Source organism: Carassius gibelio, chromosome B5 (genome assembly GCF_023724105.1).
Source record: "Carassius gibelio isolate Cgi1373 ecotype wild population from Czech Republic chromosome B5, carGib1.2-hapl.c, whole genome shotgun sequence".
NCBI classification, from domain to species: domain Eukaryota; kingdom Metazoa; phylum Chordata; class Actinopteri; order Cypriniformes; family Cyprinidae; genus Carassius; species Carassius gibelio.
The window spans coordinates 39,217,320-39,238,570 of NC_068400.1; the positions used below are offsets into that span (position 1 = coordinate 39,217,320).

The 21,251-nt window shown below is 35.8% G+C and overlaps 1 protein-coding gene and 1 long non-coding RNA gene across 2 annotated transcripts; one reads left to right on the forward strand and one right to left on the reverse strand.

Moving 5' to 3' along the window:
• Positions 1–1,004: 1,004 nt before the first annotated feature.
• LOC127957585 (uncharacterized) lies at positions 1,005–3,123 on the forward strand. The gene is made up of 2 exons (XR_008153817.1): positions 1,005–1,371; positions 1,699–3,123. It is a non-coding gene; the product is annotated as an uncharacterized LOC127957585 (long non-coding RNA).
• Positions 3,124–6,818: 3,695 nt separating this feature from the next.
• On the reverse strand, positions 6,819–13,798 carry fdx1b (ferredoxin 1b). The gene is made up of 4 exons (XM_052556198.1): positions 13,631–13,798; positions 10,743–10,870; positions 8,083–8,212; positions 6,819–7,097 (listed from the first exon to the last, which is right to left on the reverse strand). Exons 1-4 carry the CDS (start codon positions 13,771–13,773, stop codon positions 6,983–6,985), a joined length of 516 nt encoding a protein of 171 aa, XP_052412158.1. The 5' UTR covers positions 13,774–13,798; the 3' UTR covers positions 6,819–6,982.
• Between the last annotated feature and the right edge of the window lie 7,453 nt (positions 13,799–21,251).

Consider the following 21,251-nt stretch of genomic DNA (forward strand, 5'->3'; position numbering starts at 1 on the left):
TTGCACTCTATTAATTTACTGCTTGTTTTCTTTTTTTCTTTTTTTAAAAACAATAGCTTTTTAAAAACAAAAATTATTCTATTGGTTTTCTTTTTATTATACAATTAACAAAAGCAAAAAAGACCTCTAACACCAGCCTGCTCGATTTTTTTTCTGTTCTACCTGTTTTAATATATCTATAATATAAAATATATTACTACGTATACTGCATTAAGCTAACTGAAACTTGTTAAAGCATTTGCATATCATTTCTATTTTGTGGATTCTAATTGCTTCCATTGTCCTCATTTGTAAGTTACTTAAAAGCATCTGCCAAATGACTAAATGTAAAAGTAAATGTACATTTATTTACTATTAAATAATAGTACTTCTGGTGTAATCTAAAAATTATTTTATAGGCAACTGAATCATTTAATTGTGTGAACTGATCAGGGCTGGATTTCTTCCGAAGCATCATAAGCATAAGTCGAATGCAGAACCAATAAATGCCAATGGTTTCAACACAGCCCAATGTTGGTTAAAAAAAATAATTTTGAATTATTTAGTGACTTATCTAAAATTCAGCTTATAAAGTACAAAGGCAGTCAGAGTACAACCCAACTTGAAGATCCAGTGATACCGATCAGCTTGATGCCTGACCAGGCCATCTGCCCAATGGAAAGGTCTATGGTTGAAACTGTGCTCAGTTGTCAGCAGTGTTGAGGCCTGAAGAGAAAAAGTGTGAAAACTCTCACAACACCAGACCTCAGAGTATCCAACATCACCAGAAATTCACACAATACCACATGACAGCTGAGCACAAAAACACCAATCAACTTCAAGAGCAGTCCTTGAAGAATTTGCCCATTGAAACTAGACTCTAAAAACACTACGCAGTGTCCTCAAATTAAACTTTTCACTGGGCTCTCAAATCTATCTATCTATCTATCTATCTATCTATCTATCTATCTATCTATCTATCTATCTATCTATCTATCTATCTATCTATCTTTTATTAATTTTTTTAAAGGAAGGCCAACCCAGTACAGCACACAGTGCTTCAGTTTGTGGATTAATTTGGCGGGAAAGTTTGTGGCTGTTATTGCAAACTCAGATCTTTTTTTTCTTTAACATTTCACAACTACTTTAACACATATAGTGTTGTCTCTTAACCTCCAGATATTTCCTGCTCTAAAGCCTGCGTGTTATCTTCCCCCTTTTACTTCCTCCTTATGCTGGCAGCTTATTAGTGATCACACACATGCTGTCCGCTTCACACAAACACTCTTCAGTGCCTGATCATACATGCCCCGAAGAGCACACGTCCCCGTGGACGGGCCACCCCGAGCAGCCCTGTGGATCGCACCAATTGTGTTGCAAGGAACGCAAAAGGTATGAACATCTTCTCAGCTAGTCTACAAAAAACCATACAAGAAACTATTGTTCAAATAGGAAGAGAAGTGAAGAGAAACAGAGTTGCATGGTGGGTGAACCGAAAGCTCCATGAAATAATCTAAAATTATAATTTGTATGAGATCTTTTTTTCATATTTTACTCAATAATGAACTGATATTCTTTAGTCTGAAAGATGAAGAATTAATTATCATTCAGCTTGTTTGAGTACATCTGACGAACAGGAGGAAGAGGGAGGAGTGAGAGGGACCGATCTTCCTGAACTAAATGTGTTTTAATATCGTTTTTCCCCCCTCATCTCTCTAGGTCTATCCATGCATCTACTGGTCTCTCTCTGATCTAGACTCTTCTCTTAGAGTATTTGACAGACTGTGGTTGACACTCAATTTAAGGGGGTGTCAGTTTGTCAAATACCCCAAGAGAGGGGGCACGAGTCTCCAAAGTTCTCCATCACCTGGTTTGATACAAGCAAACCCCGTTATACCTCATGTTCAACCGCATGCAGCAGCGCATGTGTAAGTTTAGCTACTTTTGCTCAGTGCTGTGTAGATTGCTTACAAATTGTAGTCTTTTACATGATGAAAATTGTAGTCAGAAATGTAATCCATTTTAAGTAATTCTTTCAGACTACTTTTTGGTTACTTTAAAATTACTTTTGACCTAACTTTATAGATTTTTGTTTATAGATTTAAATGGGATTCTTGTTAGAAAAAGCAAAGATAAATAAAGTATATTCCATTCTGTTATCTACATCATGAAACACATTAAATGTTACATTACTCCAGGGTTTCACAAACTATAGGGTAAATGAAAAAAGTGCAGATGATTTCTAAGTTTATTTAAAAAATATTTTTTTAAATAAATCATTTAAATAAAATGTTTATGTTTACCTGCATGTCAGTGTGACATTAGATAACTGTGAACATGAGAATGTGTTGTTAAATTATTATATATAAAAGTTAACATGGTATAATTGTCTGAGAGTTGCTTTCATCATCAGAAGCACGGATTGCATATTAATTTACATTTATGTGGCCATTCTATATTGTGCATTTTCAAAGATAAATGATATGTCACTAGAATTTTTAGCAAATAACTGTAATATGATTATGAGCAATATAAAATGTAACTTACCAGTAACCTATATAAAATAAGAAGAAGCATATGGTGTTTTCCATGTAATCTTTTCATTTATAGTGTGTGTGTGTTTGTATTTATTTGCTATGTTGCTGCAATCTTATTGGATGGAAAAACAGGTAGTTTGGATAAATAAATAAAAAAAGAAACTAATGCACTATTAAAGTACTATTAATGCAGTGCTATCTGTATCACAGATCATTACGTTATAATACAGTTGTCTTACACTCTCAACATGATTTAGACAACCAGTGTTTAGCATGCTGACAGCTGCTGATGAAAGTTTGCATGAACAAGTTCCTCGCTACAGACAACTGGAGTTTTACAATTTAGAGTGTGTGTGTGAGTTGACCTCACACACACACTCTGGGAGTGTGCTATCTTTTATCTGTTAATTAAATCTATTTTTTTTGTTTATATTTAGCATGTAAATTCTGTTAAAAATGGCTGTTTATTAGAACATTAAACAATAATTACAAATTGAAATTTCTCTTTCAGAAATGAATTAAAAAAGAAAGGTTCATTTGCATTGTTAAAAAAAGAAATGCTAGTGCTTGCAAGTCTGCAAAATAAAGGTTTGAGTTGTTGTCATAACATCCAGCAGTCGTCTTGTTTTCTGTCAAGTGTGCATTACACCTATCAGAACTGAACTGAGAACTGAACTTTCACTTCAATTTCTGAATTTAAATTTAATTAGAATTTAGGCAGCAAACTAATTTGAATTTAAGGATGTTTCACAAAACACAAGTTTAAAGAGTAACTAAACCCTAAACCAAATTTTTTTAGTTAATGATCTGTAAGAATGGGGCTTTATTAATGCTGTTCATTGATTTGAGTAACTTTTTTGACATGTGAGTGTTTGAATTCTACAATATGGTGTAAAAACGTCTGAGTGCTGCCCTCTTCAGGTTGAACGGTGGCTACTGCAGTTGATTTTTCCTATTGGATATTTGAGGTGGCAGGCCACACCCCTTGGTACGAGCTACCACGCCCTTGGCAGTATAAAACCATCTTGTTCCGTCAAAATTACTGTCAGGAAGAGCTGGAATTGCGAGTATTGAAAATGACCAGGATAGACTTTTATAGCATCTATTTAGCATAGTATTTATACAGTTATTTAGATTAGGGCTGTGCAAAAAAAATCGAACGCGATTTTCATGCACATCTCATCAGTAAAGACGCTCCTGTAATTAGAAGTATATATCTCCAGCACGTGTGTTCAGATTATGGTTTCCAGGTTTTCACAACAAATCCTGCCCAGTTGCTTCTCGAAACTAGTCCAAAATCGAGTTTCCAGGAGGTTCCCCGATAAAAATTGCTTTCCGGGGTTAAAATGTACGTTTTATGGCATGGTTGCCTTGGTAAAATTCGCATTTTAGGGTCTAAATATCACGTTATTGGTATTGTCGCTTGGACCTGCGGACATGAAAAACAACCACAGACTTGGCAACATTGGTTGGCATTTACTACACAGAGCCGTAGTTCACTGACAATCTACACAAAATCGATTTTAAAATCGGTGGCGATTCTTTGTCGATTTTGAAAGCGATTTTGTAGTTGTCAGTAGACTGTGACTCTTGTGTAGTAACTGCCGCTCCACCTGAACCATTGCTGCCAAGTCTGCGGTAGTTGTTCATGTCCGCGGTTCGAAGCAACCCCAATACCAATAACGTGATATTTAGCCCCTAAAATGCGATTTTTTTACAAGACAACCATGCCGTACATGCCGTATATTTTATGGGAACCTCCTGGAATCGCGATTAGTTTTGGACTAGATTTGAGAAGCAATATGGCAGGATTTATTGTGAAAACCTGGCAACCCTGATCTGAACACACGTTCTGGAGATAATACTTCTAATTACAGGAGCGTCTTTACTGATGAGATGTGCATGAAAATCAAGTTCGATTTTTTGCACAGCCCTAATTTAGATTATTTTGTGTAGCCTATGTAGTTAATTAGCATAGTTGTTAATGTAAAGTTAGTATTGTTAGAAGCATAGTTAGTTAGTAACATACTGTAGTTTTGCATCAGTTAGGATAGCTTCAAGTAGTACAGTGGTCAGGATGGTACGTAAGTGTAGTGTTGCTAATTGCAACAGCACTGTTGGACTGCATAGTTTTCCAGCAGACTTTAAAATTAGGCAACAGTGGTTGCATGCATTTGGCCTGGAAGACCGCGAGTTCCCGCCTAGAGCTAGAGTGTGCAAACTGCATTTTTCCCGGGATTGCTTCTCCAATGCAATGGAGGTAGAAATGGGCTAATCCACACAGCTCACGCTGAAAAGCAAGTTAAGACCGTAGTTTGAGCCAGCGGCTCTAATTGATATGGCTCAGGCCACAGACACCTCGACATCCTCCACTTCAGGTGAAGGTGGGGGAGAAAAGTCCTCTACTTCAGATGAACACTCTGTTGCAAAGCTACTTGCGTCACTACCAGGGGGGCAGGGTTTCATATCTTTTTGAAGAACCCCTGAGCGCCGTCATTGGCTAGTGGACCCCCACCTGCTGTTAGCATTCTATTGACTCCCATTCATTTTGGCGTCACTTTGACAACGAATAACTTTACATCTGAGGGGTTTAAAGACTCAATTTGTACATTCATTATTTCTAAAGAAACACGAAAATGAATAAAAGGCCCCATTACCTTGTATCTTACGCTGTGGCCCGTTAGAAGCAGTTTTTGTAAAAATAGGCCAACGATTGCATCTTAACCTGCGACCCTCTGTCGCACAGTAGAGAAATTACCATATGGACAGGAGGAGAAGCTCGCAGGAAATCTTTTACTGTCTATGAGGCTATCGGGGGGACGTTGAGGCATGAAGTCAAGGGAGAAGCCCATAGAGTGTCCATAAAATCAATGGGACAAAATTATTCAACAACGTCTGCAAGATTCGGTGGGTGATTCAGATTTCTCTTGGCACAGCGGTTAGAAGATTTACAGGTTACTCACGTGACATCTACGTCATCAAGCTCAGTTTGAGTCTGCGCAGTACGCTCGACCCCCAGGAAGTGCATGCTTCTAATTGACTTTACTCGTCTCCGTTGAATCCAATGGGGTCGTTGTGTCCATTTCTTTTACTGTCTATGGTCACTACAGTCACCATTTTAGCGACTCTGACAGCAGCTGTCAATTAATCCGTCAATGCAGGTTTCAGGTTCCCAGCCCACCCGCTCAGCCCTGCCCTCGGTTCGTCCCCTCTATCTCTGCTGTGCTCTGCCCACTTTTCAGCATTCTTCAAATATTGCCAGTGGGTGGAGTACAGGGGTTTAGTTACCCTTTAATGTACTGTTATACATTGTATGAAGTGTGGCCAATTGGGGGGGGGGGGGGGGGTAAATATATATATATTTTTTTTTAGTTGGTCAGAACAAAACTGGCAGACATGTTACTTAATCAGATGACATACTTCCAAGACGTAGTATCTGTAATTCCAAAGTACAGTGAATGTCCACACACACACACCTCAAAACATTCGATTCATCTGTGCTGAGGAGCTGTGTGGATGCATAAACCACTTAAAGAAGATAATTCTGCAAATAACTGCAGTTGCAGGTTTCAAACAGAGACGGCGACAAAGAGACAACACTTCTGTAATGGAGATTTAAAGGGGTCATGACATCAATTATTTATAATATTAACATGTTCCTTAAGGTTTACTTATAATTTTAATAAAGTTTTCAAATAAATAAATATGTGTAACAAAAAAAAAAAAGATTATTTTCAACCCTCATTCTGACCCTCTGTATAAAATGACCTGTTTTAAGGGGCGTGTCCTTTAAGACTTGTCAGAAATCAGCCACTGTTATGATTGGCTAATGTTATTGCATATGAAACAGTATCGACACCAAATACAAATCCTGCCACACCACAGAGTGCCACACACATAGTTTCCCATAAAATCACGTTATATTTGTCCCAAATTGTTGTAAATGTATATGACTTCATCCTAGGGTTAAAGATTGTGTGCTGTGCATTTTTAAGCACAACATTTTTCTTTCTGACAGTATGCTTCATGTAGAGAGCCAATAATAGCCATAGATCGCGCTTTTTTTCTTTTTGTTTGCTCTGTTTTGTCAAACACCATACTTAGACTAATTTATATTATATTATACTTATATAAATATTTGATATGTTCCCTTTTTTTTGCCTGTCAAAAGCCTAACTGTGGAAAAAGATCAAGGAAAATTTGAATTCTCATGTCATGACCCCTTTAAGGAAATAAATATTCACCCTATTCTGTGGCTGTGTTAAAATTAAAAAATGTTGGATGATATATACAGAGGCATACTAGTGGATCACATTCATTTTTATTGTTTTGTGTAATTTCAAAGTACCATGTTCATATGCTTCAAAGCAGAACAAAACAAAAACAGCTGTGGTAAAGAAAAACGTCTCTTACTGTGTATTAAGTGTTAAATTAACATGGAAATTGTACATGTGACTGCTTGTGTATCATTTGTTGCTCACTGCCTCTTGCTTTCCTCGCTGATCTTTGATTCCTTGCGGGACGTGAACTGTCATTCCATCCATCCAGCGCTCCACAGTCACCTGACACCCCAAACGAGATCTGAGCCAATGACAGAACAGCAGCAAAATTAACAAAAAATAATAATAGTATAGTTTAACTAAAGCACTGTTTAGTTTGTATGTTATTATTTTCTATTTTACAAACCATTAATGATACTATATAACTTCTAGCACATTATGTCAAAAGTATATACGTTCTGAATGGCATCTAACTTCCTTGAAGTCCTCCTGTGTATTTGCTTCAATGTCTGTTCAAACAAAAGTTGCTTTTTTATGTTTTATGTTGAGGATTTAGAGAGGATGTAGCTGATAGGAATCATGTATGATGCATTTGATTGAGATAATTAACCTGCCAGCAATGCACTTCAGTTTACTTGTGCTCAGCTCAGTTCTATTTCATTTGCACATTGTTGATGTCTTAAAGTACTCTTTTTTCCTGTCATAATTAACCAACAATTTAAAATCATTTCTTTATTGTCTAAGATGCACTCATGTGATTACAGACATCCCTCCAAGCAAAAACACATTTTACCCCACACCCCAACCTTTGAATAATACATGATTAAAACTCTTCAATTAAAGTAACATTAGTACCAAGATCACGGCTGTCCCTTATCCTTTTCTTTTGCTTTCACGCTCAAACTTAATCAGCATACTCAGGGTGATTCATTCAACAGCATTTGTGCACATTGTGATGCAGAATGTGATGCTTATTGGATACACCTTCAAGATGTATGTCTACAAGGTGGAAATTGTAACAGCATGCTCGCTAACAATATTTGTTAATAGAACACTGAAATTGCATATTAATACCCTGGAAACAGGGCTTCTATCTCTCTCTCTCTCGATTTCCAGCAGTCTAGGAGTTTCCAATTTGCAAGAGTCATAAGCTGTTATCAATATGCAGAAGACTCACAGACCTTCTGGGAGAGGTGGGATGTCTGTGATTAGCACTGGATGAATCCTTCTATAGCACGTAAAGCTCTACTGACTTTACAATTATATTTTAGATCCAGGTGTCTTACGTCTTGGTGAGTCCGTAAGCCAAATCCAGCATGTCAACCTCTTCATCCACCACTGGCTCCAGTTTGTCATACACACTCTCCTCAAATATCAGGTGACAGGTGGAACAGGCCAGAGTGCCCTCACATGCTCCTAAGACACAAACACACACATGTTGGGTTTCCATATTTTATGAGGACATTCCATAGACGTATATGTGATGGTTTTTATATCGTATGAACTGTATTTTATCCCCTTACTCTAACCCTACTCCTAAACCTTCCAGGATTAGAACAGAACCACATTTTTATTCTTTATTTTTTGTCAAGAATGGCAAAAACATTTGTAATAATTTTCATTCAAGAATGCAAAGCATCTAAATAAATAGGTAAATACAATTGATGTACATAGTACCTTTCATATACAGGTACATCTCGGTAAATTAGAATGTCTGGAAAAATTCATTTATTTCAGTAATTCAAAACTTGTGTATTAAATAAATTCAGTGCACACAGACTGAAGTCTTTGGTTCTTTTAATTGCTATGATTTTGGCTCACATTTAACAAAAACCCACCAATCTCAACAAATTAGAATATGGTGACAAACTAGAATATGGTGAGATGCCAATCAGCTAATCAACTCAAAACACCTGCAAAGGTGATCTGATAGTCCAAAAGATAATCATTGACACGGAGGGTAAGCCACAATCATTCATTGCCAAAGAAGCTGGCTGTTCACAGAGTGCTGTATCCAAGCATGTTAACAGAAAGTTGAGTGATAGGAAAAACTGGAAGAAAAAGATGAACAACCAACCGAGAGAACCGCAGCCTTATGAGGATTGTCAAGCAGAATCATTGAATTTGAGTGAACTTCACAAGGAATAGATTGAAGCTGGGGTCAAGGCATCAAGAGCCACCACACACAGACGTGTCAAGGAATTTGCTGACCCAGTGGTCCAAAGTCCTCTTTTCAGATGAGAGCAAGTTTTGTATTTCATTTAGAAACCAAGGTACTAGAGTCTGGAGGAAAGGTGGAGAAGCTCATAGCCCAAGTTGTTTAAGTCCAGTGTTAAATTTCCACAGTCTGTGATGATAAATAAATAAATAAATTTATGCATTTAGCAGACACTTTTATCCAAGGCGACTTACATTGCTTTCAGGCTGTCAATTTTTACCTATCATGCGTTCCCGGGGAATCGAACCCCCAACATTGGGGGGTTTGGGGAACCCCCAACGCTTGATAGAGCAATGCTCTACCGATTGAGCTCTGGGGTGCAGTGTCATCTGCTGGTGTTGGTCTATTGTGTTTTTTTGAAAACCAAAGTCACTGCACCTGTTTACCAAGATATTTTGGAGCACTTCATGCTTCCTTCTAGTGACCAGCTTTTTGGAGATGCTGATTTCATTTTTCAGCAGGATTTGGCATCTGCCCACACTGCCAAAAGCACCAAAAGTTGGTTAAATGACCACGGTGTTGGTGTGCTTGACTGGCCAGCAAACTCACCAGACCTGAAGAGGTATTGTCAGGAAGAAAATGAGAAACAAGAGATTAAAAAATGAAGATGAGCTGAAGGCCACTGTTAAAGACACCTGGGCTTTCATCAGCAGTGCTACAAACTGATTACCTCCATGCCACGCTGAACTGAGACAGTAATTAAAGCAAAAGGAGCCCCTACCAAGTATTGAGTACATTTACAGTAAATGAACATACTTTGCAGAAGGCCAACAATTTACTAAAGATTTTTTTTATTATTGGTCTTATGAAGTACTCTAATTTGTTGAGATTTTGAATTTGTGTTTTTTTTAAATGTGAGTCAAAATCATCACATTTAAAAGAACCAAATACCTAAACTATTTCAGTCTGTGTGCACTTTATTTAATACACAAGTTTCACAATTTGAGTCGAATTACTGAAATAAAAACTTTTGCACGACATTCTAATTTATTGTATTAATTATTATATTTATTATATATATATATATTTATTATATATAATTATTTTATATATATATATATATATATAAAATTTTTGCACTGACAGAATCAATTATTTGTGGGATGACAGTAAAATATAAAAGAAAAATGCAAAAAAAAAAGAGAAAATGATTAAACCATTTGTAGGAGCAGTTGGGTATTCTCAATGTTTTTTTCAGTTGAATGTGTCAGCAAGGGAGAGCACCTTCCTTTTGACAGCTTTGACAAATGCTACAAAGTCTGAATCACCATATGTGTGTGGGAGCTGGAAAAAAAAGATTATGACACAAGAGCAAGATATAATCTTACAGAACTATTTATAAGTTAATATAAATATATCTATCTATCTATCTATCTATCTATCTATTTTTTTATGTAAGTGAAGTATAACAACAATAGCACGAAATATAACTTGTTTTTACTAGGGGATCAGAACGTCAAATTGATCCTGGCTTGAGAAGATGTTTTAGTGAGATATACATCACATCAGAGAAAAAAGATGAGCATTTCTGTTTCATGCTGACTTCAGGTCATGTTGACACATCTAAGCCATAACAAAATGGTTAAGAACAGATTACATGGAAAACATGCAGAAGGAACATGATTATGGATAATATAATGCCACACACACACACACACACACACACACACATTTAAAAAAAGATGCGATTAAATGAAGCCTAAATTACACAAAAAATGGTCTCATTACCAAAGCCACTGATGTCAAGATTCTTCTTGATAACCACGTCCAGAAGCGTCTCTCCCTCTGTGACAAACACACTGCTCTTTACCCCCGACTGATTTACAAAGTGCACCAGCACTTTAGAGCCAGAGGAACTGAGAACACACACAGATAAACACACTGAACTCATTTCATTGCACTGATGTTCTTGGTAAAGAGAATTATAAACAATGGATTGACTTAATGTGTCAAATAGTGTTAAAGTGAAATGCAATTTCAGAGCAGGAACAAGGGTTATTTTATTATTTTGTTTAGTATGCATTTTAAAGAGGTAGAATCTGCTGTGTTCCACACTAATTTACCTCTTGATTATACAAGGATGTTAATTAGTTTTGATCATTCATTGTGTTTGCAATCTCTTAATCATTCATATGGAAGGCAGGACCCTAATGATTGCTCAGTTGGGCATTAATTAATTGACTGACAATAACACACTCAACGGACACCTTTGGATTTTGTGATTCCAGACCAAATGAAAAAACTCAAAACTTTAATTAGACATTTGTCAAAGAACATCGTGACATTAAACATGATCTTCTGGCCTTTCTTAGTCTTTAAACAGTGCAGTTAAATAGCAAAGCCCAGAAAAAGGCTACAATTTGAATGTTTGTGGACTTGCTATGAAGTAGAAAATGAAAAGTAAATTACCGTCCTCTCAACACAAGAAAAATGACCCTGACTAGGGCATTTGTCCTTCTCATTGCATTCATGTGAACAGTCATAATTGAGCCATGGGTTTCATTATTTGTCTGCCCAAGTATACATGTCACTATGCGTAACTGAATAGTCATTAAATACACATCATCTCATGCTCACAGCGGCAAGGCCAACTGTAGCTCCATTTATGTGTATACATGCTGGACCATGTTGAGCTACAAGTCTGTTAGTCCAGCTTTGCAAAAATCTGACTGGCACAAATTAAGAGTTTATTCTAAAAATATAATTGACTTTATAAGTGACTATTATTTACAAACTTGCTTTGGGAAAATTAGCATTTTAAATGTAAGTGAATAAGGTGGTTCTGTGAAGCAGATGACAAATACCATGTCAGATTTACTTTCCCCATTCTAGATTTTTTTTTTCCGTGATGACTCATGCACTATGCACAGGACAGACTGAACACATTTCACTGTCACCCATCCATGAAGAGCACATTGTTACATCCCTGCACGGTTTGACAGCTGTGTACCTTTTTAGCTTTGGGTTATACTCCCTCAATCACACTCTTCTGAGTTTTGGATTTACCAATACATTAATTTATGTGGGTTGGACTAATTAATGGAGGTTGTTCCAAGTTACTGAGGCCTTATATTTGAACTATTTCTTTCATGTAGAAAGAGAACTTGTAATTACAATTTCTATGACTCTACTTGTAAAGCACAGAAACTGAACTGACAAATGTATTTTACTGCTGTACACTCTTAAAAGCCTATTTCACAAAAGGTAGTTTGTGGTGAAAAGTTCTTCAGATTATAAAAGGGTAATGGTTCTATAAAGAACCTTTGACTGAATGTTTCTTTGTGGAACCAGAAATGCCTATTTTTAAGATTTACAGTATGAGCAAAAGACACTTGTTGACAGATGGACTTGTTGAGCTTGAGTCAAAAGCAATCAGTAGCCATTCAGTCTGATATGTCAAGGAATGCACATATCTTTTCTCAGATTACAAATGCCAAGGCAGATGGGGAATGAGTTTATTTTATCTGCGCAGCATTGATAGAAACACCATCTGATTACAGGCTGTTCAGAACAATCTGGTGTGGTCGGATGGAGAAGAAAAGCACCTCTGATTCCTGTAGAAACTCAGTGGGTTGACAAGAGTGGGCTTTTTCACCTTTTCTTACCGCCTTATAAAATAAAAATACTAGTAGATATTCACCACACAATGCTGAAGAAAGCAAATGTTTCTCCTGTATGTTGAGTGCATTAAAGCTAGGAATACAAAGGTCAGAGGTCATGTGATGTATTAAATAATAAGTGCATTGAGAGTTCTAGAGATCTTTCAAAGGCTAAACATTCCCAAAGCCAAACATATGATGAGCTGATTTAAAATTCCTTACACACTTGTTATTTTCAGGTTTTAGGAAATGCAGTACATAAAAACCAAAAAAAAAACAACAACAAAAAACATTTTCTCACCCTCATGCCATTCCAAACCAATTTTTGTTTTTTTTGTTTTTGATATTATGTTGACTGCAAAATATGTTTTTGTTTGGTTGTATAATTGTATGAACAAAAATGTTTCTTCATGAAAAACGTTTCTATTGTGGATGAGAAAAATGTCACCTGCTACCTAAACCTACTAGTTACTAAGAGCAATTAGTCATTCCTGGCATACATCATCTATCTTTCAACAGAGAATGGCTGAATCAAACAAGACGGTTATTATCAGAGTGTGATATGAAGTATAATGTGTGAATGATCCCAAAAAAGCAACCCAAAGTGTTTCATTTTCACTCAAGTGAAACAGACATATAACTGTAATTTATTCTCCACATACTGTAGGATCGTAGATTATTTATTGTTAAAAATACTCTTTATATTCAGTATTCTGTACCTAAAGGTTAATAAACCTGGGTCTGTGTGCAGTTAGACTAGCGACATGCGCATATTGTGTTTTTCCAACCCCACTTTAGAAAGGTGTGACTTCCACAGTTATTTTTATTTGTCCATTAAATTAAATGAGCAGATAAAAATAGTCAAACCACATTTGCTACACTGCTCATGAAGATGGCTTTTAATATGGTGATGAGATAGTACTTGGATGGTATGACTTGTTGTAAGATATCTAGAAGTTACATATTCCATGTACAGACAACAAGTGAAACGACAAGAAAAGTACATTTGATCCTTACCCATCTGTCTGGGATTGACTGCAGAGTCTGGGAACTGTGTGAAGAAATCTCGGACGCGTCCTCGTGGATCCTGGGGCCAAGCTTGAACGGAGCAGGACCTGTACACACTTACGAAAGGCCATGCTGTCCTGCTGTGCAAGCATGTGTGCATCTGGGTCTATGAATGAGGAGGCTCTGCATCTAAGTTTGGGGTGTTCTTGTTTCAAGGACCAAACCTGAGGTGGACAAGGTTAAACACACAAAGAACAGGAGAGACAGAGTGAAGCCTTGGTCTTAAAGGGATAGCTCACCCAAAATTGCAAATTCAGTCTTGAATTACTCACCCTCAATCCTTTCCAAACCTTCCTGTAAAACCTTCATCCATCTTCAGAACTCAAACTAAGATATTTTTGATGAATGCTTTTTGTGCACAAAAAAAAAAAAAAAAAAAAAGATTTTATTTAACAATTCTTCTCTTTCTGGGCCTTGAACATGATATCTGCTTTGCTGTCTATGCAGGGACAGAAAGTTTTCCGAAGATGAATGAAGGTCTCATGAGTTTGGAACGACATGAAGGTGAGTAATTCACTCATTTTTATTTTTGGGTGAACTATCCCTTTAAAGATCATGAATAGCTTACAGAAGAGAAACCAGCACAAATCAACACACACATTGTCATCTGAAGGTATCCTGTAATACTGGGTCAAGGTGCACTCAGATGTTGATCTCGGGATGAAATCAGATCATGAGATTCTGATCAGGTCAAATAACGGACCACGGGAGTCAAATCAAAGTCAAACTAAAGGACCTCTCTCCCTGATACAATATCAGAAAGATTTCTTTTCATTCTTCATATTTGAACTTGACAGACTTTGTAAAGAAATGAATCTGAGAGAATTCACGCATTAAAGAAAATATGTAATCATCATCATGGAGCAGCACCAGTTAAATGTATTTGTGCACCATTAGAAGAAAACGTGTTATTTTAGCTTGAAATTACATCACACCTGCTTCTGTTCTCTCTGTTCTCTCTCTCTCTCTCTCTCTCTCTCTCTATATATATATATATATATATATATATATAGACATACTCTGAAACAAAATTGCTAAAAGAGTTTCGGATACTTAATTAAAAGTAGTAATTTCAATAATAATGACTAAAATAATAAAAAGTTATTATTAGCTGAAAATAATTTAAACTATTGTTTATTTTACAGTACATGGGCTGTGATCCACATCCTTTGTGTGTGTGTGTGTGTTGTTTACTGCTGATATACTGTTGATCACTACTGTGAATAGTGCATGATAGCACCAAGGTTTCCTGGGAAACTTCATTCATTCAGCCCTATAAGGAATACATTAAAAACACTGAACTTTGACTAAATATAAATGTCATATCACTAAATATAAAAAAAAAAAAAAAAAACGATAAAGTGATTAAGTATATAATATAATATGATAATATAATTCAGTATAATAATAGTTTAGTTTAACCTGTTAACTGTCACTCACGTTTTTGAAGATAGACTTGAATGTGCATGATACAAACCTACATTTTTATAATTCATGACTGAAAACATTTTGTAACATGATTTTGATGTACCATTTACATGGTAATGCAATGTCTGATTTTAAAAAGGGTTTTAAAGGATGAATTTTGAGATTTTATGTTTTCAAGTGATATATAACTTCTGATGATTTCTAAAATGTGATAGGAAGTCTTTTTTTTAAACAAAGGTCAAAGCTACTTTTATAACGTAGATTTCTGAGGGTGCACTCTTGTCATAAATTCATCTATTACTTTTCCTAAATAATTTTTAACAAAAAATATTGGTAAAATATATATTTGGGAGTCTTAGACCTTTCCAACGATATATAGTTTGTCAAGATTAGATTAGATTTTATTGTAATATAGTATAGTCAAAGTAGGCGTCCTGTATACGGGACGGGGTGACATTTAACAGGTTAATAGTTTATTTATTTTACTTTATTAATATTATTTATTTCTAATAAATGATGAGCAGCATTGGAGAAAGTGTAATATATAAGTCAGTTCTTAGTCATGGGTCATTTAGTCACTCTGACCAGCTAAAATGTGTACAAAACTCTTTTAAAACTCTTTTAAAAAAACAGACCAGCTAATCAACTTAGGCCATTTGAAGTTTTAATGAAGCTTTTCTTTTGTTTTCTTTTCTCAGCAGGGATAAAATAGCATTTAACAGCATTCAGACAGAGTCCAATGATTTTATGTTACAAAACATTCACAGCCCTGCCAACAAATATTGGCTTTATGATGAGATGCAAGGAAGCAGCTTTGATCTTAAGGTCATAAATAATTTTTAGAGGACAAATCAGTCTTGCAAGAAATACACACACATCTAATGTTCATCATCTTGATTCTCAATGTGAGATTGATCCATTCTGAGAAAACTGTTCTATTCATGTAACTTTAAAAGATATTTCTAAGGATATTGATTGTTTTCCAGAACCTCTTATAGTGTACATATCTGAGCAATACAGTTTGAGCCTCAGGCAGGGTTATCATAGTTAACTAAAACTAAACCATAAAAAGAAAGAAAGAAAGAAAGAAAGAAAGAAACTTTACTGGAAAAAAATGTTAACTAAAAAAAAATTACTTTTTATTTTATTTTAATTTAATTTATGTATTAAAATAATTAAATTGAAAAAGAAACATAAAAAAAACGATATAGATAGATGGATGGACAGACGATGGATAGACAAATGAATATAAAAAAACTACAACTAATAAAAATTACAAAAATAAAATTTAAACTAAAAAACTGAAAATGTAAAAATAAATATGGATTCAAAATATTAAAAATTAAAAATATGATAGTATCTAATAGTACATGCTATTAGTATAATAGTACAAAAGCTTCTATAATAAGACTCAGCATCACAAACTCACACTCATGTTCTGTATCATATCTGCACATTTACAATACTGCAATTTACTTATTTTTAGTATTCCTGATAAAATGTATTCATTAATTTCTTTACAAATTAAAATGTATCTATTATTATTATTATTATTATTATTACTTATATTTGTTATTTATAAATAGTAACAATCTCTCAAAAATATTAAAATCTATTATGTCATAGGGACATAATAGCCAGGCACTGAAAATTAGTGAAGTCCACTAATCCACTAATTATACTATACTATACTATACTATACTATACTATACTTATATTCTCTGTTTTGGAGCGATGATCGTACTTAAATCATACCCTATTTGTTGCATAACTATTTGTTAATACTTTACTATATATATTGGGTGTATAATTTTATCAGTTATACAACCATATTTGCTGTTATAGTTTTTATTTAAAAGCATTATGTAGCTGATAACTTTATCTGGTGCTCTTATGAATGTTTATATAGTGTTGATAATGTTTCTGACTGATAATATCATGATTTTTATTTTTATTTTTATTATTTTTGTCAGCAATAGTCTGTCCATGGACTTTTTTGATTACTGCCGGTTTAAGTGCTGTCGATAAAATAAACAAAAACATTGAAATAAATAAAGTAATTTATTAAGAAATTATTTCAAATCTTTTGCAGATTAGATAAGATAAAGATATCGCTGAACCTAAACAGCAACTTCCTGCTTTATTCTCTTTCTAAAGTGTCTAAGTGAAAATGATAAGTCCAAAAACGCTTACAGTAGCTGGATCTGTATATAGCTGGATCACAAGCCTCGTTCACTCCTCCAGCATCTCGCAGTGATCATTTTCATACCACTGGATGGTAAACATTCAGAATTAAACTGAATATTTCATATGCAGACATTCATATGTGTTTAGCATCAAATTTGTCATTCAGAGAACACATTTCATTTTTTTTTGCACTGACCTCGTTGACCTCATAGCTGGGTATGGGCCTGATTAAGGAATATTCAGGAGCTGAGAGATGCCATTTTAATGTTTCCCAGATCGCTGAGCTCTGTCTAGAATCTGATGTGAAATGTGTTTGCTATTTATGTGCTTCTGATTGGTCTACTGATTGCTTTCACTCACTGAAAGGTTGTAAAGATGCCTCAGGGTTCAAAGCCAGCTGGTTTTCTATCAATAAAACACATATTACATGCTCTTGTGAAATACTTATATAATCAATTATATAAATACTAAATAATATAGTTTCACAGAACTGCTTACTCTTCTATTGCATGCTTGTCAAAAGCAAAAACCTTGACACTGAGCGAAAGAGAGATAAGTGGGCTATAGGAAGTACCACTGGATCTCCAAGATAAATCTTTCTATGAATGTACTGCACAGGCGGCTTACACTTTTGAATGTGAAGGATAATTTACCGTCAGACTTCATGGGAGACATACTTAGCAAAACACTTTATGTTTTGTATCTGTCAGCTCCAGAGGCTTTCTGAAGGCCAACATGAAGAATTTTAACCTTCAACTGATAAGAGTGTCCATTAACGTGTGCTTGATTGCCTTGAGAAACTTGAGGGTTGTTGTGTAACCAAACATCTGAAAATCACTGGATGCAAGTAACCGCTCCGAACACAAAACACTCCATACCCACAGGCCATGGAAACTATTGTGAAAAATGAAGGTTTGATTATTTTTTTTACACAGTAAAAATGTGCACTATAAATAAAGCAAAGAGGCATCATAAACAGCTGACAGAAAACAAGTCATAAATGTTTACAGTATCTCTGATACCTTTTGCCTTTAGGCTCTTGTCTGAATTGCTTCCCTTGTAATGTACACTGTTCATTCCAATGAAGGCTTATTAATATTAATATTAAATACAACACCTGATTTCCAGTTCCAGGGACACTTCACTCATGATGCTTGCCATCTTATCTGTAGAGAAAAATAATCACAGAAGAGCATTAATCTGGGCTGAAGCAAACCATTCTTTTTTAACAGTCAACATCATTCATATACTGCTGTAGAGTATATTGTTTTATTCCTGATTGATCTGCCTATTTTGCTAAAGCATTGAAGATGAAAATGTGTTAATTTATAAATATTTTTATAAACACATCCAACAGAGCAGAATTCATCTGAGCAGGAGCAGGATTCATCCAGCATAATAAAAGGAACACAAATATTTTTTTATTTAGTTGAATGCAGAAAAGCCATTCTGATGCGATTATTTTTTTTTTTATAAGAAATAGTCAAAATAACTGAAAGAACATGGAACAAAAAATTAGAAATAATTTTCATATTTCTTGTGAAAATGTGCAGCTACATTTGTCACCATGACACATTTTCAGATAATGTGGTGTGACAAATGTGTTTACCTCTCTTCGTTGGAAATAGCAGGTTCCCCGAGCTTGATCATAATCTGGTAAGAGAGATGTTTTTCAAAAGATTAGGTTCTTCATGTTATTAGCATGTTCTTTTTGTTTAGTTTTTGCCTGTACCAGTTAGAATTACAGATCAAAGAACATCAAAATTTTAATTTTCTTCATTTGTCATTTTCTTATAGGACCCTTATAAATCATTTGCAATAAGGACGCCACTAACACTGAAAGAGAGAAGGCATACAGATAAATAGTAATGAGGATGTAGTAATGTATGTTCTTTGCTAGTTCCAGTCATTAATATTGTCCTTGAGGTTTTGAGTTCATGTTATTTAATGTATGCGACACATTTCTATAATCAAAAGCAAGGTCATAAATGATTTTGAAAAATTTTTTTTTTAAGTTGTATTTATATTCAATGATGTAGGCCTACGTTAGGTAATAGCTGCCCAACTATATACATACAATAATGGCATCCTACATTAAGTTAATGAATTGTATATTTTTGTGAATTATATGATATAGTGTCTGTTTTCTGGGGTTACAGAGGAGTTATGCTAAACATCTTAGCATTTCAGAAAGGGTCAGTGTCTCAAGGGCTGCATAGTGTCTGTCACAGTGGTTCTCAATCTGCGGCCTGTCACAGATTCAAATGCGGCCCAAAAAATGTAAAAGTTAAAAAATAGCTTTTAGTTCTAGAATTGATTTTAGTTTTTACATTAATAAAAAATATATATATATATATATTATTTTCAGACATGAGCAGACCTGTACTCAGGTAATTAACATTCCTTTTCAGTTGGTCACTATGAGCAATGTCGGTGACCGACGAATTGGAATCTCGCTTAGAGAGACCACTCCATTTCAACTAAACCAGCCAATGCACATCAGCATGTGGTGACTGCATCCAGCTGCTGCTGATCACAACATGAATAAAATTAAGCACCAGGTGCAACGCATAATAATATATGAAAAAATATTTCATATATTATTTTCAGACATGAGCAGACCTATAATCTGGTAATTAACATTCCCTTTCAGTTGGTCACTATGAGCAATGTCGGTGACCGACGAATTGGAATCTCGCTTAGAGAGACCACTCCATTTCAACTAAACGAGCCAATGCACATCAGCATGTGGTGATTGCATCCAGTTGATCACAACACAAATAAAATTAAGCACCAGGTGCAATGCATACTCTTTTAACATTTTCAAGTTCAGCACGGTCAGCACTTCAGCAGCAGTGGTTTTACTGTGTTGAGTGGATTACCACTACGATATTTCACTGTGTTGAGTGGATTACCGCTACGATATTTCACTGTGTTGAGTGGATTACCACTACCAAATTTGTGTTGCAAGCAGCCATCTCCCCAGTGAACTACAGCACATTAAAAGAGCAACTTCTAAAAGAGCATTCAAAGGTGGACATATTTTTAAAGACAATGTTGCGTCTGTACCATTTGATGCTGCGTCTTTTTAAAGAAGACGTTGGGTCTGGGTATAGGTGCCTTTCCACCCTTGCAATTCTGGATGCAATCATTACCTGGTGCTGGGTGATGGTCATGCCCAGACACATGAGGTAGCGTTTGTGGATAAGTCATGCTCTCAATATGGGAGGATGACCGTTGTGGATTTGTGGACAAGGCTCTGTTTCCTGCAAAGGAATGGGATGTCGGATGTCGATTGCTGCATCGGAGGATGAGTCAAACTCTGCTGGAGATGATTATCCTGCAGATGATTATCCTTTGTGTGGCCAGCAATGGCATTCAAACCCGGAGATGATGGCTATGCTAGCCTAGGCTGCCAATATGGTTGGGCTCAAGTGAAAGCCTCCACCGCATCCTGAACCCTCGAGGCTGAACGATTGGTTTCTTGGGGTAGCATGCGCTGGTTCCTTTCTTTCTGGAGGTGTGTGATGAGTTCACTGGATCGTGGATGGCACCTTTCACTGCCAGAAACCGTTCTGGCGGCTCATCCTCCCTCGCCACTCTTGATGGTGGGGCAGTGCAGGGGTATATAGGTAAGTCACTCCGGTAGTAGAGATTCAATCCTCTTTTCCTGGACCACTGCGGGTACATCAGAAGTTACGTTGGTGCCACTTTTGCAGTATCTGGGGGTCTGGCTAGTGCTCCCCAGTTCATCTTGTTGGCTCCTGCAGTCCATCAGACTTGGCCAAGTGATTCAGTTCACCCAGAAAGTGAGTTCTGGAACTGATGCTCTACAGTCATTGAGAAACTCTGCCTTTGTTTATAACCACTCCTCTAGCCCCAACTGGCATGCTTTGGCCCAAGGTTTTTGTCAGGCCAAAAAACATGGGCCTTTTGCCCCAAGGAAGCACTGATG

Bases quoted from the DNA above. Each gene is read 5' to 3' on its own strand.
- fdx1b (XM_052556198.1), bottom strand. From the start codon at position 13,773: ATGCTTGCACAGCAGGACAGCATGGCCTTTCGTAAGTGTGTACAGGTC. The intron at 8,213-10,742 runs GTAATGAGACCA...TTTGTGTCTTAG, and splicing joins TCTTGACATCAGTGGCTTTG to GAGCATGTGAGGGCACTCTG. The intron at 7,098-8,082 runs GTAAGACACCTG...TCATTGGCTCAG, and splicing joins GCTTACGGACTCACCAAGAC to ATCTCGTTTGGGGTGTCAGG.